The sequence below is a fragment of the Epinephelus lanceolatus genome, chromosome 22 (assembly GCF_041903045.1).
Source record: "Epinephelus lanceolatus isolate andai-2023 chromosome 22, ASM4190304v1, whole genome shotgun sequence".
NCBI lineage: Eukaryota > Metazoa > Chordata > Actinopteri > Perciformes > Serranidae > Epinephelus > Epinephelus lanceolatus.
In genome coordinates, this window is record NC_135755.1 from 39,228,067 (window position 1) to 39,253,994 (window position 25,928).

The 25,928-nt window shown below is 41.9% G+C and overlaps 1 protein-coding gene across 1 annotated transcript in view; it reads left to right on the top strand.

Moving 5' to 3' along the window:
• sorcs2 (sortilin-related VPS10 domain containing receptor 2) overlaps window positions 1–25,928 on the top strand; it is a 1,194,681-nt gene that overhangs the window by 1,001,471 nt on the left and 167,282 nt on the right. The window contains exon 9 of the mRNA XM_033609881.2: window positions 10,744–10,923. Coding sequence (XP_033465772.1) covers window positions 10,744–10,923 — 180 coding nt within the window. The remainder of the gene's footprint in view (window positions 1–10,743; window positions 10,924–25,928) is intronic.

Genomic DNA, 25,928 nt, shown 5'->3' on the forward strand with positions numbered 1-25,928 from the left:
ATGAAAAAAAAACAATCCGCGTTCTTACATCTTTACATGTATCTCACCATAGCAAGTTGGAAGTTGACATATTCTGCCATAAATGAAGAGGGGAGACTCTCTGGAATCTGGCAATATAAGAACCATGATGGTGGGACATTCTGTCACTTCATAGCTGTCAAAAACATGTGGTTTGTGCCAGGCGGACATAATTGCCAGCATTTTTTCATTATTGCAAGAAATTCCATTGACTCATTTACAGGTCAAAAATGTGTTTTATTTGAAAGAAACATGCAATATTTACATCTAAGATAATAGAAAAATAGTAATAATATTATTCCTCACTATATGAAGTGACTGATTTCTGTGCGACCCTGCATTCGCGAGCACTCCATCCAAGAGTAATGTGTGTTCAAAGCTGTATGAAAGCTTTGTTATACATAATTTTAGTGTAACTTTATCATTGTTTTTCCTTGTGAAAACATTAGACTACCGAAGTGCTCGGTCTTGTTAGCAAGCTGCGGTTCCCCTGTTTCACGTAATATGCGTGGCTTCTCGCTATGACGCACGGTCGAGAGATCGAGAGAGAGAGAGAGCTGCACCCCTCTTTCCGGCTTGGCCTGGGACAGCAGAGGCCCAAACCCCTGCTCCATAGCCCAAACCACTAAAGAGAGGGCAACTGATCACAGACTCTGTTGCAAACACAAGGCCATTGCAACTAGCTTTCCAGCAACAAGGAACTAAGTGAGTTAGCACCCAGCGTCTAACTCTGCAAGGACCCCAAGCGACCAGCTTCCTTGGATCAGAACCTTCAGAACAAAGGACACAACAAAGACTGCAGCTGAAACCACACCTTCCCAGCCTTCTTCTGCCGGCTAACAAAGCAGTACACCACCAAGTGACTCTTTCTCCCATCCACTCAAGGATTGGTAATGTAACAACTGGGCATAGCTTATCACAGCTTTACAGGCTAAGCAAGACTGTTTGTTCATTGAGTTATTGTTGTGATTGTTGGCAGTTAGGTCATTGATTAGTTGGCTTTGCCAAAGCTAAGTGTTTAGTTTGCTAATACTGTTCACAAACAGATTCTTGCACTGACATAGACTCATTAACAAACAGGCTTTCAACAGAGCTACACTCAAACAGGCATTTCAAAGTTCCCGCTTCTTTTCCTTTGTCTTTGTCCTGACCACACGGTCAGACAAACACCTCCCCTGAAACTGAAGCAGCCTTGATTCGGCCATTTTAGTAGTTCTCTGTTGTCAGCCATTTTGCTTTGTAGGCCAAACGGCTCCTTGATCACCACACCCGCCTTTGTCTTTCTCTTCTTTCTCTCTCTCACACACACACATATACACACCAAGCTTGTATATAGTTAGTTAGAATTTGTGTGTTTTGGTTTGCTTTGCTAATTTGTGAATAAATATAATTCTTTGGAATCATGCCTGCTGTCTGTTTAATGTTGCACAAGGGTGAATGAATAGTCAACCTCTGCTGCGTCAAGAACTCCGGCGTTACTGTTAATTTTGGTTGTTGTCATTAATTTAATGATTAATCAAACTCCAGATTAATAGTTTAGCGTATTTTATGAGACTGATATCTTTAACTGGCTATCATTTTTCCCTTTACGGGAATGGTGCCCCATAAGGTGATTTAATGTTAATTAAGTCACATTATTTAACATAATTATTAATTATTAATAATAATTATTAATTATTTCTGATAGCCAATTAAATCCCAACATATTTGGTGCCTCTGTGTGAAACCTAGTGTGTTGACCCCAACATTTTTGGTGCCACCGAGTGAGGTAAAAATATGTTGACCCCAACAATAGATCAGTTTCTTCTGTCTTTATCGATAAATACAATTGTGTATCATCCGCATAACAATGGAAATTTACAGAGTGATTTCTAATGATGTTACCTAAGGGAAGCATATATAGAGTGAATATTATTGGTCCAAGCACAGAACCTTGTGGAACTCCAAACCCTAACCCTACCCCTAACCCTTAAGTATGTACAGATGATTCATCATGAACATGAACGATCTGAAAACGATCAAATAAGATTTAAACCAGCTTAGTGCAGAACATTTTAGGCCAATTAAATGTTCCAGTCTCTGTAGCAGAATTTGATGGTCAATTGTGTCAAATGCTGCACTAAGATCTAATAAAACAAATACAGAGACGAATCCTTTGTCCAAAATAATCAGAAGATTATTTGTGATTTTAACTAGTGCTACCTCAGTGCTATGATGCACTCTAAACCCTGACTGAAATTCTTCAAATAAATTATTGTCATGGAGAAAATCACAACAGCTTGTCTGCCACTACTTTCTCAAGGATCTTTGAAAGAAAGGGAAGATTAGATAGTGGTCTATAGTTGGCCTCAGGATCCAGGGTGGTCTTTTTTAGGAGAGGTTTAATTACAGCTACCTTAAAGGACTGTGGTACAGAGCCTGTTAATAAAGATATATTGATCATGTCTAATATATGAGTGTTAACTAAAGGTAAGACTTCCGTAAGTAGCCTAGTTGGGATGGGGTCTAAGAGACACTTTGATGATTTAGATGAATAATTCATTGTGATCATTTGTTGAAGAGAAATCGGGGAGAAACTATCTAGATATATATTAGGTCTTACAGCTGTGTTTGTGAGCAGATTGGTTCCGTTTGTGGGCAGGAGGTCATGAATTTTGCCTCTAATAGTTAGAATTTTGTCATTAAAAAGGCTCATAAAATCATTACTGCTATGGGCTAAAGGAATACAAGGGTCAATAGAGCTGTGACTGTCAGTCAGCCTGGCTACAGTGCTGAAAAGAAACCTGGGGTTGTTCTTATTCTCTTCGATTAACGCCGAGTAATAGTTTGCTCTGGCATTTTGAGACTTTGTTCCCAGACTAAACGAGATTCTTCCAGTTTTGTTAATCGCCAATTCCTTTCAAATTTTCGCGATATTTGTTTTAATTTTTGGGTTCGAGAGTTGTATCAAGGAGCGAACTTTCTTTGCTTTGTTAACTTCTTTTTAAGAGGAGCTACAGAGTCAAGTGTTGTTTGCAGCGAGCCTACAGCGCTATCGACAAGATGATCAATTTGGGAGTTTAAAGTTGGTATGGGAAACCACTGTTACAGAAGGACGTGGTATTAAATTTAACGTTGATGGCATTTTTGCCTTAAATTTTGTGACTGCACTATCTGATAAACATCTCGTATAGTAACTGTTGCTGAGTGGTGTTTAATCGAGTAGAAAGAAATAAAAAGTTATTAAATAATGATCTGATAGAGAGGGATTCTGTGGAAAGACTTAGGTTATCAATTTCAATTCCATACGTCAGAACTAGATCATTGTGCATGTCTTTGGTGTATCTCATCAGCTGGGTGGCCAGAGCTGTTAGTCTTTCTTTGGCAGTTTCAAGTGCCTCAGGAATGGAGAGCTTGTTGTATTTTCTTGGTACCCCTTTATTCACCATGTTCTCTCTGTGTAGCTCTGCTAGTTGGCTAACTTCTCTCCGTGTTGCCTTTATCTTGGACTCCAGCCGTCTCTTCCATGGAGGGTACTGGTTCTTATGTACAATGTCCATCTTGTATCCAAGCATCTCCAGGATTACTGTTGCTGTACTGAGAATCAGCTTGTTGGTCTCAGTGACGGTCCTTGTAGGGATGGTATTTAGGGCAGCATTCACATCTTCCAGTAGATCATCTGAAGGTACTTGGCAACTCAGCTTCAGGATGACTCGATCAGTATTGTAATAGCCCATGTCTGAGGTAGGCAGGTATAGCATGAGGAGTCTTGCCTAAGGACCCTTACTGAATGATGTTCAGCTTGATGTAATCCATGTAGAGGAGGTGACTGGTCGTTGCGCCACTTCAGAACTGGTATCCATAGCTACTCTTTGTGATGAGGGGGGCTGAGGGGCTTCAGGCTAATGCAGAACAATAGCGTGGACAGGGCATCACCTTGATATATGCCGCACTTGATGGTAACTTGTGCAGTTGGCTTAGAGTTGGCCTCCAGAGTCGTTTTCCACAGCCCCATTGAGTTCTTGATGAAGGCATTTAGTGTCCTGTTGATTACACTTCCAAGCATTCAAGACAAGAGCAAGCAAGATAGTGCCCCCAGTGCGGATGCCTGTTACAGCAGCTCCTGCTCACCGCTGAGCTTTTTTCAATTTCTTTTCATTTAACTTTCTTAAGGTTTTTTTTTTCAGTGTAGTTAGTTCGCACTTATGTTTTGTTTTGTTTTGGTAAGGAGATGAAGACAGCTTTCATCATAGCGGTCTCTCTATTTTTCCACGGACATGATCGTGTGCAGGGACCCAATGTCCAGCTGTGGCTCCATTGTTTACACCCGAGACCAGCTGTTAGCGCTACGTCCCACGAGCTGTGGAGAAGGAGATAGGGATGGCGTGCCGGAGTGCAGCGCCGATACCCGAGGAGATGGTACAAACCCGTCCTCCCATCCGTCATTATGGGGAATGTAAGACCGCTCCCCAACAAGATGGATGAGCTGTCGGCACTGGCTGCTGGAAGTACTGGACATGATCGCCGCGCTGGATGGATTCCAGCTCATCCCACACGGCAGGACAGTGGACAGCGGTAAGGAAAGGAGGAGGGCTGGCTGTATTTGTGAATGATAGATGGTGTAACTCTGGGCATATCATTATCAAGACATTGCCACAGGGACATTGAGCTGCTGGCTGTTGGCATGAGTTTTCTCATGTTATTATGGTAGCAGTGTATGTCCCCCCATCTGCAAAGGCTGAGTCTGCTTGTGACATTCTCCACTCCGTTATGACTAGGCTGCAGACATTTCTAATCTCTGGGGACTTCAACCACACCTGTCCATCCACCACCCTGCCTGCCTTCACCCAGTATGTTTCCTGCCACACCAGAGACAGTGAAACACTGGATTTATTTTATGCCAACACCAAGGAGGCATACCACTCATCCCCCCTGTCCCCCTGGAAAAATCACAACCTGGTTCATCGCCTGCCTGTCTACAAACCTCTGGTGCAGAGGGAACCAGCAACCACCCGCACTGTGAAGAGGTGGTCTGATGAGGCCGAGGAGGCCCTGAGGGACTGCTTCGAGACCACTGTGTGGGAGATACTCAGCATTTCCCATCGGGAGGACACTGACAGTCTGACATCATGTATTACAGACTACATAAACTTTTGTGTGGAAAGCACCGTATCCACCAGGACTGTACGCTGCTTTTCCAACACCAAACCCTGGATTACTCCAGATATAAAAGCTCTACTGAAGGAGAAGCGGAGAGTTTTTAACTCTGAAACCAAGAGGAGCTGAAGGCTGTGCAGAAGAAGCTACGGAGAAAACATCAGGCGCGGAAAGGAAGGTTATAAAAAGAAGATGGCGGAACAGCTACAGCAGAGCAATGGAGTCTGGAGAAGTCTGAAAACCATCACCAGGTCACTCTTTCTGTCTCATTGTGTCATACGGATCACTGTTAATTTATCATGTTGATCTGTTCTGTACGACATCTATTGCACGTCTGTCTGTCCTGGAAGAGGGATCCCTCCTCAGTTGCTCTTCCTGAGGTTAAAGAGTTTTTTGGGGGGAGTTTTTCCTTATCCGCTGCGAGGGTGCTAAGGACAGAGGGATGTCGTATGCTGTAAAGCCCTCTGAGGCAAATTGTCATTTGTGATATTGGGCTTTATAAATAAAATTGATTGATTGATTGATTGACTGACAAACAACCAGACTCCCAGACCAGAGGCGACCAGAAGTGGGTGAATGATCTGAATCTGTTCTTCAATAGATTTGATCAGTCTGCCCCTCCCCCGGCCCAGACATCACTGCTGCAACCCCCCACATCCTCAACTTCAGTGGCATTAACATTGTACCTCATGAAGACTCTCGAGCAGCTGGTCCTGTCTCGTCTCTGCCCCGCAGTAGGCCCTTCAATGAACCCGCTGCAGTTTGCCTATCAGCCTGGCATTGGGGTGGATGATGCCATCATCTTCCTCCTGCATAGAGCTCTTTATCACCTGGAGAAACCCGAAAGCTCTGTGAGAAAGATGTTCTTTGACTTCACCAGCGCTTTTAACACCATACAGCCTGCGCTTCTGAGGGACAAACTGGAGTACATAGGAGATCATAGATCCACTAGCCACTTAGCGTCCGTGTTATGTGATGCCTTCTTCACCCATATGCTCTTCCAGTATTGTTTAGTTTAAGCCCTGGGTGGATATATTTTTGTGTTTTTACCTTGCCACAGGGTACAGAACATACTATTTATTCTTCTGGCTTCTTTTTCTCTTGTGTATCTCATTAGGTGGATAGTCAGATCTGTGCTTGGCAGTCACCAGTGCCTCAGGCAGTTTGTTGTACTTCCTAGGTATCCCTTTCTTCCCCACACCTTTCTGTAGCTCTGAAAGTTGACTAACCTCTCTCTGTGTTGCCTTGAGCTTGGCCTCCAGCCTCGTTCTCCATGGAGAGTAATGCTCTTTGTGGCTCATGGTGTTCATCTAGGATCAGTGTTGCTGTGGTGTTTATCAGCTGATTCGTCTCAGTTATGGTCCTAGAGGAGATAGTTTGTAGTACTGCATTCACATCACCTAGCAGACTTTCAAAGGGTACTTTGTACACCTGCTTCGGCTTCCAGCTTATTCATTAATTTCAGGTCATTTGCCTTTGCTGTAAGGGAATCTGTGTCATAAGGGCTTGGGGCTTGGTACCCAATCTTGGCGTGTGGGGATGTTAATGACATCCCCACTCTGACCTGTTGTCCTGGCTCCCCCTTGCTGCAGCATTTTTGTTGTACTTCATAGATCTCTAGTTGTGATAGCAGTTGCCATTTGTAGATGTTGGAACGCTGGGCTAGGAGTTGTTTCTTTGTCAGCATAGATTTTGAGTTTTAAAGCATCCATTAATTCGAGCCCCTCTTGCTGGCGTTAATTGTATAGTAGCAAATCCATATTCTCTGCTCGGCCCATCTATGTCTTGATCCAGTAGCCCATGTCTCATCAGGTTGCCCTGGTTCCCCAACACCTTTTGCGTTTTTTGTCATGCTGAGATAGGCTAGCAGCATTAAGAACCTTGGGTCCAGACTGGATATGTATGACCTATGACCTGCCAAGCTGATTCACTGTACAGCAACAGTAATCCTGGAGATGTTTGGATAAAAGGATAAAGATAAAGGCAACACAGAGAGAAGTTAGCCAACTAGCAGAGCTACACAGAGGGAACATGGTCAATAAAGGGGTACCAAGGAAATACAACAAGCTTGCCATTCCTAAAGCACTTGAAACTGTCAAAGAAAGACAAACAGATCAGGCCACCCAACTGAAGAGATACACCAAAGAAGTAGATGCCAGGAGAATAAACAGGATGTTCTCCACTAACCCAGGCAAGGTGTGGCAGGGAAATAACAGCAGGTCAGACTCACCAAGAGCCGAGATGCAAACATACTGGAAGGGCATATGGGAAAGAGAAGCATCACACAACACCGATGCCCGATGGTTAGTGGACTTAAGAACTGACCACAGCAACCTCCCTCAACAAGAAGCAGTAACCATCCAGGAAACCATCCAAACATCCAGGAAATAATGTCCAAGACTTAGAGCTGGACAGCACGGGGCCCTGTTATGATCCATACGTACTGGCTGAAGACGCTAACTGCACTCCATGAGTGCCTAGCAGCACAGATGACACAGCTGCTAAGGGATGGGGGGACCCACCCAGAATGTTTGAGACAGGGCAGGACAGTCCTGGCTTACTGTATAAAGACACAAGCCCATCAGCCTATTTCTGCAAAATATAAAAATTTGTGCAGTGGTGTGACGCCAACCACCTCATTTTAAATGTTACCAAAACTAAGGAGATGGTTCTGGATCCCAGATCATTGGGGGATCACAGTCCTGTGGTCATACACGATACACATATTGAACAGGTCTGCTCATACAAGTATCTTGGTGTGCACTTTTAGTTTTAAAGCTCATGCTGAAAATGTGTGTTCTCTTTACTTTTTACATAGACTCAGAGTGTATGGCATGGACCACAGGGTTATGTTGTTATTCTGTCAGGCTGTATTAGAAAGTGTGATCAGATATGGCATGTCAGCATGGCTTGGAAACCTTACTGTACAACTAAAAACTAAGCTGGCCCATCTGGTACACACAGCCATGAAGGTGATGAGGAGAAAACAGTACCAGTCCCTCCAGTCAATTTATGAGCAGTCTGTTTTCAGGCAAGCTCAGAAGATACTCACCAACCCATCACATATCCTGCACGTAGAATATGAGCTCTTGCCCTCTGGCAGACGATATATAGAGTTCCCCACTGCAAGCTTAACCAATTTGAAAATTAATTTGTTCCTGCCTCCATTAAACTTTGAAATAGTGCTGTTTGAGGCTGCAGGGATTGTGCAATAGTCTCATGGTGTTGTAGCACAGGGTATGTGCAATATGTGTTATGTATTTGTATGTGCAATATCTTGTAATGTGCAATGTGGAATATGTGCAGTTTATTATGTAGCTTGTTTTATCACACTATGAGGGCATGTTGTGCGCAGTGTATGAGTCCAAAATAAATTTCCCTATGGGGACAATAAAGTATATTGTATTGTGTTGTATCGTATCACCACTGCTGTTTTGCGTAGGCCTGAATCCCCTCAGTCAGATCATCAAGAAGACTGGCTATGGATGCCAGTATGCCCCTGAGAAGGTCCAGCACATAGTGGCTTGGTGTAAGATTCAAGTAGGATCAGCGTACATGGAGAGACACAACCAAGTGGCTGGGATAGTGTACAGGAACATTGGTTCCCAGTATGGACTCGAAGTACCCAAACCCTGATGGGCCACACCACCAAAGGTGGTTGAGAACAACAAGGCTAATATCCTGTGGGACTTCAGCTTCTAGACTAACAAACAGCTGCTGGCTATCAAGCCAGACATAGTGGTGGTTAACACCAGTAGAGGGCAGTGGTGGTAGATGTAAATGGTAAATGGACCTGCATTTGTATAGCGCCTTTCTATTCATCCAACCACTCAAAGCCCTTTTTACACTACGAGTCACATTCACCCACTCACACACACATTCATACACTGGTGGCTGAGGCTACCATGACGGTGCTACATGGTACTCAGTTTTTAACACACTCACACAAGCAATTTCGGGTTCAGTATCTTGCTTGAAGATACTTTGACATGCAGACTGGAGGAGCTGGGGATCAAACCGCTGATCTTCTGATTGGTGGATGACCCGCTCTACCTATGAGCCACAGCCGCCTGTTGATACCAGCTGACAGTTGAGGTGGTTCGGGCATTTGATCAGGATGCTTCCTGGGCGCCTCCCATTAAAGGTGCTCTGGGCACCTCCAGAATGTGCTGGTGGGATTATATATCTCATCTGGCTTGGGAACCCCTTGGGATCCCCCAGGAGGAGTTGGTAAGCATTGCAGGGAGAGGGACGTCTGGAGTACTTTGCTCAGCCTGCTGCCCCCACCACCCAGCCCCAGATAAGCAGTTGAAAACATTACATTTATGTTAACACAACTGTAGTTTACCACAAAGAGCATTTTGCACATGCACATTTTCTCAGTCAAATATATTCTATTTCAGATACATACAGTGCATCACTTTCTACTGGCTAACCATGTAGATTTGCATGGTCAGAAATGAACAAAGCTGAACTTAGTTCACACTCTTAAACTCACCAAGTAAATGAGAGAACAAATAGGTGCAAATATTTACAAATTTACATATTGTTGCTTGTGTTTGACCACACAATTGGTCTGATGGCAGGTAGGTTGGTTTGTTGGTAGTTTAGGTGGTTGATCCAGTTGGTGACTGACAGCCTAAGTGACATGTAAGAGCTGTTTCTAGGACTGCACTCTTTTGGACAGAGACCTTTGTCCAGACCCCTCTAGGCTGTTCCTGGGACTCTGCAGTCCCAGGAACAGCTAAGATACTGCACAGAACCCTCAAACTCCTAGTCCTGAGCTTGAGGAAGACACACAGTACCCTTTGAAACTATGTAACATATCATATAGACTATATATAGCATCATTTTCTTTGTGGGGATATGTGCACAGTTTCATGGATGCCTTCATGAATATGAACATCAATGTACAGCTGTCAATTCTGTCATTAAAAGGAGGTACGACCATAAATGTCAAGGTAATCGAGATCTAGTGTTCCTTCTGAGCAACATGGCAAATTATCAATGATTAGAGACACACCTTCTTTGGCTCTTTGGCCTGCTGGTGGCTTTATCTTTAAATGCTATGATAATGCAATCACTAACATGGAGAGGGTACTGAGTCACCCTTTGAATTGTCATTACACTCTTTCATGACTAGTGAAGCCTTTTGCATTGAAGGCTCATGAGCTAAGACAAGGACACCTAACAAGTTATCTAAGATGGCAAAAACAATTTTGGTGGGTAGAGTATTAGTTCCTCCAATTGTTTCTTTGACTATAGCTCTGTATTTATCAGTTATGTTCTCTGGCTCACAGTTAATCACTTGTATTTCTTGTTTTTCTTCTTTTTTTGTTTCTCAGTGTCAGATCTCTTTTCCCCTGTTTTTGCATACACATTTTGTCTTTATTAATGTCTCTGAACTCTTTGTGCTTTCTATGTTGTATCATCTGTTTACAGAATTAATTTTCTTTTTGTTTTATCATTTTCATTGGTTTTCTGTTTTATTTTCTCTATTTTTTTCATTCCCAACACAACTGATTGTGAAAATACTGAGTGACCCTTTCTCTCCTCTTTCTTCCACCACCCCTCCATCTGTACCCCCAGGATGTTCAGATAGTTAGTACGGACGAGAGCCAGGTCTTCCTCGCCATCCAGGAGTGGTACCAGTCAGACACATATAACCTGTACCAGTCTGACCCCCAGGGTGTCTACTACTCCATCGTCCTGGAAAATGTTCGCAGCACCAAGCAGCCAGAGGAAAATGTCCTCATCGACATACTTGAGGTAAGATGGGGTGGAGGAGTGGGAACACCCTTTATGGCCATGGACCATATTACACTGCGCAAACAGACTTAAGTTTAATACATTAATGTTCTCTGTAATTATAATGTAGCCCTGTGTACACAACTGGGTCCAAATCCAAATCCAAAGAGGGTTTAAATGGCAGCTCCATCCCCTCTTGGGACTCTTCACCTCCATAGAGTGTTCTCTCAGATTCCAGTGTCTGTGAAGTACTTCCAAGTTGATGTAACTGCAAGATAAGATAAAATAAGATAAGATAAGATAAGATAAGATAAGATAAACCTTTATTGTCTGTCACAAGTAACAGAAATTTGTCTTTGGCAAGCTCTGAAATAAAATAGGCAAGGACACACAAAACACAATAGACATTATACAAGATATACGACAAAGCAGTGTATCTGGGTGGGACTTCATTTGTTATTTTAAACTGTTCAGGGTGGTGATGGCCTTGGGAACAAAAGTTGTGAAAAAGATCTACTTAATCATGCTTAAAGGATAAAGCTGACACTATTCTTTATTTTCTGTATTGTAAACAAATCCCATGAGAAGATCAATACCAACAATATGTAAGTCTCTTTCTGACTTTCCGACCCTGTCTGTGGCACTCAGCCCCAAACCCATTGGTTTCAACTGAAGATGCACACCTTCAAAAAATTTGGCACAAACATAGTTTTAAAATGGTTCGGTAATTTCGTTAAACAGGTGGTCACTGTAGTGTTTGCATATAATGAAGTTTACACTGATTACAGGGACAGATTGACCACTCAGAATTCTCAGTAATTTTTGAAACATGATTTTATATTGATTTTTTTAAATTATAAAAAAAAAACATTATACAGGCAGAAAAAGTTGCTAAAATTTTGAGGAAAACTTATCTCTGACACAGTATTCACAGGAAATAATCTGCTGAAAATATATCCAAATCACTTGTTTTACACAAACTTCCTGCAGTTATTATATTCACTGTTTGGGTTAATTATACAGTATAAATGTTGTCCTGTGTTGTTATTGTTATGCATTGAATACCATATGAAATACCCATAAAATATATCAATAAGTCAGGGGTCGTCAGTTCATTCAATGATAGAAAAGGGGTCCCCTGAGGCAAAGTGTGGGGAACCACTGGTGGAGATAGGTCCTTATTTCAACTTCACCAAGCAGCCGTTCCTCATCCATTGTGAGCTTTTAAAGGGAGCGAAAGGAATAAGGAGAAGCAGGGCGTCCAACAAAAGTTCATCTTAAAACAGCGCTTGCTGTCAGTTCAAGCATTACAATAGAAAACAATTCAATCCACCTGACGCTCACTTGTGTGCATTAGGGACATGGTGTTAGAGCAAATAACACAAAAACAAAGTATTCCTTTCACGTTATCTATTTTTAAATAGAGTAACTGTATTTAGAATAGAACCAACTTAAACTGACTTAATGGAACACAGTTATTCATATTTTGTATTTCAAATATGTAATGTTGCTTCTTGTATACCATTATTCCCCAACCCTGACTGCTGACATTGTAATGCTTCCAGCTGACTAGTGTTGGAACATTTGACTACTCAGCTTATATACTTGTTTAAATTTTCACTGTATGTTTTCACTATAAACAGTTCAAGAGAAAAGGACATTAGGATGAGGATTTAGTGATGTGTTTAGCAAGCCAAATTCTATCTCAGGTTGGCCTAAATGTACGTTCACACCAACAGCGACCAGAGTTTCCAAAATGGCAGAAGTCATTCATTTTCAATGGGAGCCCGACGACTTGGGCAGCTTGGGTGACCTGGTTGTCAGCCACGCGTCTTGGGCGACCAAAGCGACCGGAGCGGTCATAAAACTCGTTTAACTTTATGGTAATGAGCTCTGATGCGGTTCTGTGACAACCAATCGGAATGCTGATGTGCTTCGATGAAGCAGGTCCCAGAGAACAAGCCATGTAACTTTGGTTCCTACAGCCCACTTGTTCCAACAATGGATACCAAGAAGTTTAATTCTTGCGTTCGCACCCACTCAGACCTTTATAATGTGTTGCTGCTCAGTTACAGAGACCAAAATAAAAAGAATGAGGCTTGGGACCACGTCGCAGAGGTAGTTGGTTGTCTGGTGAGTTTTAAAGTGTGTAATGTTAGTAATAGAGGAGAGAATTGCAGGCTAATGTTGCGAGGTAGCATGCAAGTCTTCCTTGCTTGGTTTGAATGGGATGACATACAGAGGCAGCCACTTCAAATTTCCCACATCATCCGAAAGCCATCTGCCAACATCCAGCCAAATACCATCCCCCCCCCCCCCCCCCCCCCCCCCACCTTTCTGGGGGTGTGCCTAGATTCCACAGTAACACGCCCATTTATTCAATTACAAGGTGTCACCATAAGGTGGCGCTTCCCTCACAGAAACACAAAAACTAACAAAGAATTAGAGGTGCTTGTACTAGTAGTATTTCCATCCTATGCTACATTATTAATCTACTCCACTGTCTCAGATGCCAATATTACACTTTAATTGCACTACTTTTATCTTTAAAGGTTAGTTTGGCCTATTAGCAGGGGCGGACAGGGGCAAAAAAGAGGCCCGTGAATTTAGTACCTGACTGGCCCACTCGGGCCGGGGCGGCGAGTGATGGCGGCGAGTGATGGCGGCAAATGCTGGCGGCGGATGATGGCGGCGGATGATGGCAGTGGATGCTGGTGGTGGATGATGACGGTGGATGATGGCAGTGGATGATGGCGGTGGATGCATGTGGTGCATGATGGCGGCGGATGCTGGTGGTGGAACAAAAAAATATACATGTAAACATTATTGAAGGGATAATGACACATCATTTAACCTGAGGCCTTGATTAGAACAAATGTAACATGTAAACATATGTAATATTTTTAATGTTAGTTAAAATAGTTAGTCTGCAATAGTTGCTTAATAGTGTCAAGACTGGTGAACATGTAAGTCACACTAATAATGATCATAACATAATAATAAACATGCCTCAGATAAGCACAATTACATGTTCTTAAGTATATACTGAATAAATACAGCTTAAGTTTTATAAACTGCAAATAATACACTTTAAGAACAACACATTAATACACATTTCCCCTTCACAGTGCATGTAGACTGTCTCAATTTCTATATTATCCAACAATACCCACACAAAAAGAATAAAACTGACATTCATTTTAATGTTGATGAATTAGCAAAGTAATATACAGCAGAACAGCATTTAGCTCACCAGCTTAAGTTAAATACACAAGAGATAATGTTAGATCAGATGTTCAGCTATTTTATTAGTTACTTAGCAATGCTGATGTTGGCTAATGCCACTGAGCACTGTCTGGCTCTAGTAACGTTACACAATAATGACGTTTTGACAGCCAAACTAGCCTACATACATTGTGCTAAAAGTTAACAAGCTAGCCAAATAATGTTGTCACATTAGCTTACAGCCACTTCACCTGACTAGTATCCCCCTCCCGGTCACGTTGTCCTCCTCCTGCAGACGGCGACGCGAGAGCTGCAGGTGCTGCTGCGGATGCTGAAGGTCCTGCTTGAGATGCAGCAGCAGAAAATAAATGTGTCAACTTTTGACACTTGGCAGCATCTGCCTGTAGTGCCTGCCTTTTTTTGTCTCTCAACTTCTCCGCTCCTCCTTTCCGTTTCTTCTCCATTTTTGCATGTGTGTATGATTGATTGATTGATTGATTGACAGATGCAGACGGAGGAGGGGCCGAGGCCTTTAGCCTTCGGCTGTGATTGGCCAACAGGACCGAGGTGAAAGGGGTGTGACACACCCATGTGGGCCAATGTTGATTAGCTAGACACTAGAGAAACTGTAAACATTGGTTATCATATTAAAGGCCAGCCCAACTGCGCCGAAAGTCGTTTTTTTTTTTTTTTTCTCAGTCCGGCCGTACCAGCCCACTGACGCAGCGGCCCACCGGGAAAACTCCCGGTACTCTCGATGGCCAGTCCGCCTCTGCCTATTAGTTACAGTACTTTTGTACAATAATATAAATTTGTTTCTAGGTTATATTATTACAGGCTACAATAAGCCACCCAGCAGTATTTAAGTTATTAAAATGACCACCTTTATCTGCTGCAGCATCAGTGTTATTCAAATTCATATATCAGTGTTACACATTAGTTATTAAGGTAAACCTAATTTTTTTTACAATTGGCCCAGGTCTCCCCTATATGAAAATATTGAGTTAGTCTCTCAGAATAATGAGAAACGTTCTGAAAATAACTTAGTACCTTAAAATAATTACTTAAATCATTTCGAAAAAGTTGCTCATTAACAGACTTAAATTTTAAAATTACATCAACATTAATTAAGAGACAAAATCTTTTTTTTTTTGGTTTATAATATGAAGAATTGTAAAATGTCACTTTTATGTGGTAGTGCAGACATCGACAGTGATGACGTGTTGTTGAATGTTTGCATCAAAAGTTCGTATAGCCCACTTAGTATGATGATGTGAGTGACTGGGAAACCTATTAAGATGGAAACACTCACCCATTCAGAGTGAATGAAAGGGTTCATGGTAATGCTAATTATGTGTTTGAGCTCTCTCACCTTCCAAGATAAACAGGACCACATTATGTCGCATTAGTGAAAGTACTCCACTCCTTTTCAGTTAAACTCTGCAGGCTACGTGCAGCTTGACCATTGTTGAGGCTGTATGTGAAGATGAAATGCCAATTTCAGCCTGAGATCTCTCTCTGACTGACTGACAGCCTCATCCAAGTGACATTTTACAATTCTTCATATTTAAAACTAACGAAATTCATCAGTTTAGTGACATTTTACAATTCTTCATATTTAACACTTACTGTACCTGCATACACATTTTTGTGTTTTTGCAGTGATTTTCACACATAATTTTGAATGTGTTCATATATATGAGCTGATACTTTGAAAGGCTTTGTATTTTTTGGTCAATTTTTTAATTTCACTATCAGCAGTGGCGGTTCTAGGCCAGTTTCAATGGGGGGGCCAAGCTAGGGCCAGTCCTTTTGATACAGGGGCACATATAAGTAGGGTCAAATATGTAAGTCTGAACAATAAGATATTGTTCCAAACCCTGTAGGGGGATTCGAGGGGCATGCTCCCCCGGGAGAAAATGTTGTATATATTTGATTTAAAGGCATCAATCTGGTGAATTCTGAGAGCCAAGTTATGATGGCAGAATATGCCTAGATCTCAACATCTTTGTGCATTTTATGTGTGAAAAATGTTGTATTTTAACAACATAAATATAAAAACACTAGTGGTATGTTATGGTGAAGGGTTACACTTAAAATACGGCTAAGGATTAGTGGTTAAACATTTCAGTAATCAAAAGAAAAATGACTGAGGTACTGATGAAGGGGTTTTTTATTATTTAAAATCATGTGCAGACAAAATATTTTTTTTAAAACTCTCACTCACAAACACAGTTACAGATTCGCAAAACAATACAAAATACACAATATGAAAGGAAAACAAAATGCTGAATCAGAGCATTTAATTTTATGCGGCTTCGAAAAGAAGATTTCAAAAGTCCTCTGGTAATTGAATGCCTCTGGGACAGGCCCATTTATGGCAACCCATTGGATCCGTGGCGTGTGCGATCCAGCCGAGGTGCGGGTGCAGGAGCTAATAGCGGCCATTCAAGTCAATGTAGGCTGCTCCACCAGCCTTGAAGCGGCTTGGCGCTCCGCTCCCCTCCAAATATGCGACGAGTCTATTTCTGACGGACGCACGTCAATTTGCACAGACCAAATGAGTCAAACAGGAAGTCAGGCGCAGAAAAGACAAGAGTTTCCGGTCGATTTTCAAAATAAAACACCCATGAAAACTCCGGATCATATTTCACATCGCTCCATCAACATGATGTGACATGTAACTACCATGAGCCAAATGAGAAAGAGAGAGTTTTCAGAGCTTACTTCAATCGTGCTGTGTGTTACCGTGCAGGCTCAAAGTTTTCTTAAATACAGCCAGACACTTCTCTACTGATGTTTTCCGGGTGTTTTCAAGAATACCTCACGAAGTAGATGTTAGTATTCCTCAGTAATCCGTGTAGAAATGCGTTCTGCTCTATCAACTCAAGCTCACGTTAGGAGAGCGACGTCTGTGGTGAGGCCGGGCCACAAGGGGGCCGGACTCAGAGTTACGGGGACAATGGCCCCTGCTGGCCCCCGCTAAAACCACCATTGACTATCAGCTATTATAAAAGATCAATAACGCAGTGTATAATCACAGCCATCACTTTGTGTACCATTTAAACATTTTTGTGTCCGTTCACTTTCATTGAAACCACCATTTTTTTTTTTATCCCTTAAAAAAATACATGAAAAAAGTGATTTTTATTTTGATTTTTTTTGCTGTGCAATGTAGTCTTGCTTGCCAGACCAATAAGCCTGGGAGGAAGGAAATGTGAAAAAAAACAAAAAAAACAAAACTAAAAATACCACTAGTTGGCGCCGTTGGTCTGTTGGAGCGTAGAACCATCCAAAACATGCGTGACAGTTATTCCCACAATCAGGACTGTAAACATCAAAGATTCTCATATCTCTGTCTCTCCCACGCATGCACGCACACACACACACACACACACACACACATTCAAGTACTCAAAACTTTGTGCATCAAAGTTGCAGCGGCAGTCACTCAAGTTAGCTAAATGTCATGGATCAAACACGCAGCAGTGCGGGAAAAGTAGTTTGTTTACATTCGTAGATTTACAGACCATCAGTGAGTTTGTGCAGGTGGTCTCTCAGAAAATCTACATAAGTATGTGTAGCTTGGGAAGCCTGTCATTTCTTTCCTGTGACCTGACAAAATGACACGCAGATAATATAAGCCTTGTTCACATTACATGACTGGGCGACCAATCTTGAGTCGCGGAGATCTTTTCAGTGTTAATACCTGACGACGTGTTTTTCTGTCATCTGGAGTCTTGGCCACGACATTACGACCAGTGTGTGCACACCACAAGAATTCACTACTGAGCCCTCGCCGACAGAGCCCCATACATTTTGTCACGTATGACCAAAACAGGATATTATGAAGTTCTCCGGCCCAACTTGTCAACATGGATCTCCAACAGCTTGGAGCTCTGCAGGTCGTTTGTGCCCTGCTCTGCGCTGAGATGAAACAGGAAAAGAAGAAAATGATCTGGGTGAAGGAATGGGTTGCTGCACGTGGACTGCGTGGGTTGTCAACTATGCAGAGAGTTGGAGGTGAGTTCTATGAATGAAACTCGGTTGCTACTGTGCCGATAGCCTGTTAGCTTTCATTGTACTGTCGATATAGTCTATGCATGTATTCTGACCCAGATTAATGTACCTGTCATAGCTGAATGATCGAACAGGTTTTCAGGAAATGCTACAGATGACTGAATGAAGCGGACAACTTTGATTTCATGCTGGGGCTGGTAGAGCCATACATCGCAAGGAAGGACACCAGATTTAGGCTTGCCATATCCCCTAGAGAACGTCTATCCTTGACCCTGCACTATCTGGCTACAGGTAGGTTATTTAAATTGCGTGGAAGTAAAAATAAATGAATTAGATCTGCCTCCAGAGCCTGGGTCCAAACACAATGCGCACTACATGCTCCTGTGAATGCCGCTATTGTTGTTGTTGTTTGCCAGCTTGTCCTCCTTACATTTATTCCGTCCTCCTGTGTGCTGACGTGGGACGTATCCCGCCTCTCACTGGCTGATGCTCTTTGTCATTCGTGTCACACTGCTCCAGTTTTCTAGCATGCCAGATATCCAGTCCCAGTCTCACACAATGGGGCGACTGGCTCGGGGGGTTGTTCACACATGAAGGCATGCACTCACCTCCGACCCAAGGTGGCTCTCAAGATCCTCTGCGATGGCAAAATCGCTTGCAAAGACCACACCACAATCATTTGTGGGGCATGCACGCCTTCTGGCTGAACTGGACTCATTCAGTCACTCAGTCAGTCACTCACACACACACACACACATATACACGCACACTCACACACATCGGCATGCACGCACACACACATACAGTATTTTTGTTCTGCTTTGTTGTAAGAATGCTGTTTTTGTTGTTGATGAATAAATATTGTTCTTGTTCAAGGTAAACTTGTATGTTTGCTTTATCTTCTAGAGCAAAATAAGGTAATAAGCTACTAGAAGGTAAAAACTTTAAAGGGTAATAGGAGTAATAAAAAATAATGGCCATTTTACATGAACCATAGGTGAGATTCTTTACTAACACAACAATGGCGTAAACAAATGGCATTTAACGGGTTAAAATCCTTAAAATGATGATGGAAATTGTTTTTGTGATCAAGACTGAGGTTGGAAAAAAGGAAAAAGAAATGATATATTCATATTATATTTATATGCGTATGTGATACACAAACATGTGCGTAAACAGGGCTATCGCAACCGTACAGGCAAACTAGGCAATTGCCTAGGGCCCCGAGCTGGAAGGGGGTCCCCAGAGACGGCTAACATTGGTCCATATCATTGACAATATGAACCCCTATAGACACTGCAACAACAACAACACATTGGAATCCCCCCTAATGGGGCCCCTACTAGCTGCTGCTTGTGAGTGGCTAGAGGGGGCCTCCCAGAGACTGCTGACATTTGGTCCGTAATCAACGACACAACTTGAAACCCCCTTAGACACTGCAACGATGGGGCCCCCTACTAGCTGACTTGCCTTCAATGTGCCTCTTGCCTGGGGCCCCCAGAGTGTCTTGAAACAGCCCTGTGCGTAAAGTAACACAAAGGAATTCACTTTAAAATCTGACACTGCACAAAAAAAGTAAAAATGCATCTGGATCAAAGTTGTTGAAGGGAAGGGATTGAAGGGATTGATTTAAAAGTCTGACACTGCACAAAAAATAAAAATGCATCTGGATCAAAGTTGTTGTTAATTATTGACATATACCAGACTGTGAAAAACCCTCCCAAAAAATCCACTTTGTATTTAGTATTTTATTTCTAACTCACTTATTGTGTTTTTTTTCTTATAAAAAGGACACTGACATTTTGAAAAAAAAATGGCATTTAATGGGTTAAAATCCTGAAAATGATGATGGAATTAGTTTTTATGATCAAGATTAAAGTTGGAAAAAAAAAAGAAAAAAAAAACTGGAACAAGATATTCTAATAATGTTTATATTTGTATTCATATGTGATACACAAAATGTGTATAATGGTACCACAAAGGGATTGATTTAAAAATCTGACACTGCACAAAAAAATAAAAATGCATCTGGATCAAAGTTGTTGTTAATTATTGACATATACCAGACTGTGAAAAACCCTCCCAAAAAATCCACTTTGCATTTAGTATTTTATTTCTTATTCACTTATTGTGTTTTTTTCTTATAAAAATGACACCGGTATTTTGAAGGTTAAAATCTTGAAAATGATGATGGAATTAGTTTTATGATCAAGATTAAAGTTGGAAAAAAGAGAAAAAAATGGAACAATATATTCTAATAATATTTATATTTGCATTCATATGCGATACACAAAAATGTGTACAATGGTATGAAATTGTGCTATTATTTGCAGATGCAGTAAGTGTTAAGACATTTCGTTCAAAATTTCGTTTCTACACATCTCCCCTGCTCTTTGTATCGTGCACGTCTGAGTCATGTTGGCAACCATGCGCCGCTCCACACCGATGCCGCAGCATGACACAATCCATCAGACACATGAACGCGCTCAAATGGTCATCAATATTACAGCGTGCATGTGCATTTGGGCCAGCTACTTCAGTCAAGATGTTCTGTGACTGTGCTCTCCCAGTGCATTATCCCGGCTGTGTACGCTTCCACACTGTCCCATCTTTTCCAGCTGCATGGCCCTCACACAGATCTGGTTGATCCAACACTATACAAAATACATAAAATTTGTTTCGCAAGTGCAGTAATCTTGCTAGAAACTAATTAGTTAATGTGTTTTGTGAGAGTGGAGGCTTGCGTGTCACAACATCAGAGGGCTGCTGTGATTATGAGGGTGAAGCGGGGGGAGCCTCTGCCACGGGAGGCCTGGGCCTTTTTCTGAATGTCGGCTCCGGCTCCTTATCTTCAGATGACTCCTCCTCGCCAGGTGAAAAGGATGGATCATTGGTCTCTTCCTCATCCAGTTCTTCTTCTCTCATTTCCACTGTTGTGTCTCCTCCCAGCCGTCTCTCCCTCAGTCACCTCTACCCCATCTGATTCTCCGTCACTTATGTCCTGAAGCATCGCCAGAGCTTGTTCGACATTCATCCATTTTCCCCGGTTCATTATTAGGCCTTTCTTCTTTTCTGTCCGTCTTTCTTTCTGTCTATCTGTCTGTCTTTCTTTCGGTCTGTCTGTCTGTCAAAACTAGCTTGCATTTCGCAGAGACATGTTAGAATTTTATTGTGACAAAGTTACAAGCATTTGAAAATGGCAGGGGGTAAAAATGACCCCTTGACGGTTCTAGTGTTCATAAATAGCAACAGACATTTTATCACAAATTCCTCTTGCATCAGATCTTGTGAAATATCGCTTCCATGAATCTGTTTAGACAGACAGCGACAGATCAATGAGGTGAAGCCATGCTGCGTGCGGCAGGCAGAGTGTGTGCAGAGCGTTGTACAGTCTAAGCTCAAAATAATAATTAAAAAAGAAAAGATCTATGTAATCATTTCCAATATTCACAGGCTGTTTTTAATCTAACGAAAGATTCTGCTTCAGTCCATATTTGTTGGGGTGTTGTCTGAAAAACAACATTTTTGCTGAGGTTAAAAAAAATCTTTGTCTTTCGCACATTCTGTAAACGGAGTGGGGTGGTGTAACAGAGTGTAACTCCATAGACTTTGTGAACAAAGTAATAGGTTTAAAAATTGATCCAGATGATACCATGGTATCCTATGATGTGACCTCCCGGTTCACTTGCATTCCAGCCATGGAGGCTGTGGAAACAGTCAGGCAATGGTTGATACATGACAACACCCTCCACGACAGAACCAAGCTCAGTCCAGACCAGATATGCCAACTACTAGATCTCTGCCTGAGCACTACCTATTTCAAATACAATGGGAATTTGTGGCTAACCTATACATGGAGGATGTAGAATACAGGGCCTTGAACTCCTTTGAGGGAACAGCACCAAGCCACTGATTGAGATATATGGATGACACATGGGTTAAAATCAAAACTCGAGAGGTGCAAGATTTCACTGAACACATCAATTCAGTGGACAGAAACATCAAGTTCACAAGAGAAGATGTTAAGGATAACAGCTTGCCCTTCTTGGATTGTGATGTGCACATTACAGAGGACAGAGGCCTCCACATTGGGGTATACAGAAAACCCACTCACACAGACCAATACTTACTGTTCGATTCTCACCACCCACTGGAACACAAACTAGGTGTTATCAGGACCCTACAACACAGAGCTGATAACGTACCTACCAGCACTCAGGCCCAAGGGAAAGAGCATGAACATCTGAGGGAGGCTCTAAAAACATATGGTTATCCCAGTTGGACCTTTGTGAAAACAGCAGCCCGTTCCAGAAAGAACAAGGTGGGTGATGAAGAAAAGAACAAGCGCAATAACATTGTAATCCCCTATGTGTCTGGGGTATCTGAAAAACTCACGAGGATCTTCAACAAACACTGCATCCCTGTGTATTTCAAACCCAGTAACACACTCAGACAAAGACTGGTACATCCAAAAGACCGTACACCACAGACTCAGAAGAGCAACCTGGTGTACGCTGTTGAATGCAGTGAGGAATGCCCAGACTTGTGCATTGGTGAAACAAAATAACCACTAAACAAATGCATGGCCCAACACAGAAAGGCTGACTCATCAGGGCAAGACTCAGCTGTCTATTTACACCTCAAGGAGAAAGTACACTCGTTTGAAGACGGCAATGTGCACATTTTGGACAGGGAAGACAGATGGTTTGAAAGAGGTATGAAAGAAGCCATCTATGTGAAACTGGAAAAACCATCTCTCAATAGAGGAGGAGGTCTGCGACACCACCTATCCCCCACCTATAATGCTGTCCTTTCATCCTTCCCCAGGAAATTTACCAGCTTAACCTCTAAAAACAATGGTTGTTCAAAAATGGCCTCATGTGACTCTAACGACTCCAACGACCACCGTTGCAGCAGGAGTTTCAACGACCGTCGTTGACACACCATTGGAGCACTAACGAACTAGTGACATCATTGGCCTTGTGAAGACCTCCCCAGGGGTTAAATACCTGGGTTGTTTCCACACCAGTTTGTCAGACTAGTTCCAGCCTAGTCTGACAAGCATGAACTGATGAAGCCTCTTGGATAAGAGGTGAAACGTCTTCTAAGACAAAACTAAGCCCAGTTGCATTCAAATCAATTGCCTTGAGACAACCATGACCTGGATAAATGAGAATATCCACAGGCATTACGGTGTAGAACAATTTCTAAAAATGAAAATCAATTTTCATATTGACTTGGGTAATTAGGGTAATTATGGCTCCACGGCTGAACCTGGGCTAGTTCATGGTAGCCGACAACCCCCTATAAAGCAGGTAACATCAGTTTAATCACTTTCCCATAGTATCCCATGTAATAAGAAAGGGACCTGCTGGAAAAACATTATAGATGCAGTCATGTTGCACATCATGAAAGATATGGTGCTCATCAAAAAGCCTGGGTTCGGGGCATCTGTGGCTTAGTGGTAGAGCAGGCACCCCATGTACAAGGCTTTTGCCACAGCGGCCTGGGTTCGAATCCAGCCTGTGGCCCTTTGCTGCATGTCACTCCCCCCTCTCTCTCTGCTACCAAGCCAAAAGTATTTTTCTGAAGTTGCTCTGCCCCATCTATGCAACTGTACATGTGAAAAGATTGCAAAGGAGCTGCACGACATGTGGGTTTGCTCCACCACAACAGACCTATGGTCCAGTCAAGCTATGTGATGAGTTTGACGGTGCATTTTATTTACGATGATTGGGCCCTGCAAAGTGTCTGCCTCTAAAGAGCTTACTTCCCCATTGACCACACCAGTGAGCTAATCGCACAGGGGCTGAAAGATGCACTGGGTTCCTGGAACCTGGCTGAAGACCAACACGTCTGGATGATGACAGACAGCGGTACTAATATGATCAAAGCTCTAAGACTGAAAGACTGCACAATGCCATTGGTAAGTGTCTAAATGGCAAAGCCTAACAGTGACCCTGTAAAGGATGAACTATTGGACATGGCCTCACTGATGGACCCCAGGTTCCACACAATGTACATTGACCATGACAAGGTGGAAAAAAAAAATTAAAAAGAGCAGTCACAGAGCTGCTGTCTCTGCCCGCTGACAAAATCACCACAGCCTGGCCCAGCTGTACAAATGCACCAAGAAGCAGCTCAGCCTGAACCAAAGAGGAAAAAAACTTAAGCAAGCTTCTTCAAGAAGAATGTGCCATCTTCTACCCAGTCAGAGACTGACAAAATTGTAACTGAGCTGGCAACCTACTAGTTGTCCCCTGAGGCAGACCTGCACACTGATCCACTTCAGTAGTGAAGGCGCCACGAACCACATTTCCCAAGATTAAGTAATCTGGCAAAGAAACACCTCTTTATCCCTCCTGCAAGTGCCCTGTCCAAGAGGATTCTCAGTGTGGGAGGGAGCACTGGTACATGCAACAGGACATGCATCAAGCCAGAGGCAGTAGACAGGCTTGTGTTCCTTGCAAAAAACGTAAAAAAATATGTCGAAAGAAAACAAACCTCCACTTCATGTACTGTAATATAGAGAGGCGTTTATTCGTGTATTTATTAGACTGAAGGAGCTCAGAGAGCTCGTGGGACGCAGACAACTCGCCGTTGACACACAGTTGGCAAAAGAAACAACACTGATACTCTAATGACGGTTGTAACACAGTATTTATAAAGAAGGGAAGGGGTTATGTTAAGGATGGCTCTAGTGTATCATCAAGCAAGCTTTTAGGCCCACCTAAAAAATCCTAGACACAGAATAAATGAAAAACAACAGTCAATTAACAGTCTAACTCCATACACTACTACATGTCTTTAACAAGTATTTTGTAACATGTATAATGTGTTCAGAAAGGAATCACTGATTTTGCTTTACCCAGACTTTAAGAAGTCAATTTTTTCAGTTTCAATTTCAGACTGTAAATCCTGCTTTGTACAAAAAAAACAAAACAAAAAAAAAAACTTAATTATGTTAGTTTTCATACATTTAAAATTTTAAAAATGAATGATTTTTTTCTGGTATTTCTACCAGAAACAGTGAATTTTGTGAATCTTTATACCCCTAGGAAAAAAAAAAAAAAAAAAAAAAAATATATATATATATATATATATGTATATGTATATAAATAAGAGAACCTCTAACATTCTAACAAAGTTAATGCATTTATTTTTAGTGGATCCTATGCTACTGCTTGGATTTCTTTTCTTTAAATATATATATATATATATTACTTTATTACATTACAGAACTGCTGTATATAGTTTTGAGGTATTTCTTCTCTTAGGAGTATTTACATTTTATGCTACTTCATACTTCTACTCCACTGCATCTCAGAGGCAAATATAAGCCTGTACTTTTTACTCCATTACATTTACTTGAAAGAATTAGTAACTGGTTACATGCTTTATTTGTATCTTTTATCAGTTATCTAAATAGGCATAGTGTACCATTGTAGATTAAACTACCCAGCAGTAAATAAAGTAATTAAATAAAACTCCACTCTTACCAGCTGCAACACTGAAGTAATGACCACATGAATGCATCTATAATTATAATCCAATAATATATGAAAATAAAATGATCCATTCTGCATGATAAAGACTTTCACTTTTCGTCCTTTAAGTGAATTTTCATGCTTATACTTTTGTACTTTTACTTGAATTAATGAAGAAATAAACACAGTATTATTGCTGCTTTTTCTCAAGATCTGAATATTACTTCCACCACCTGGGTCAACAAGGTCTGTGTCAGTTGCTAGGGAACCATGGCACTCTGATGACAAATACGT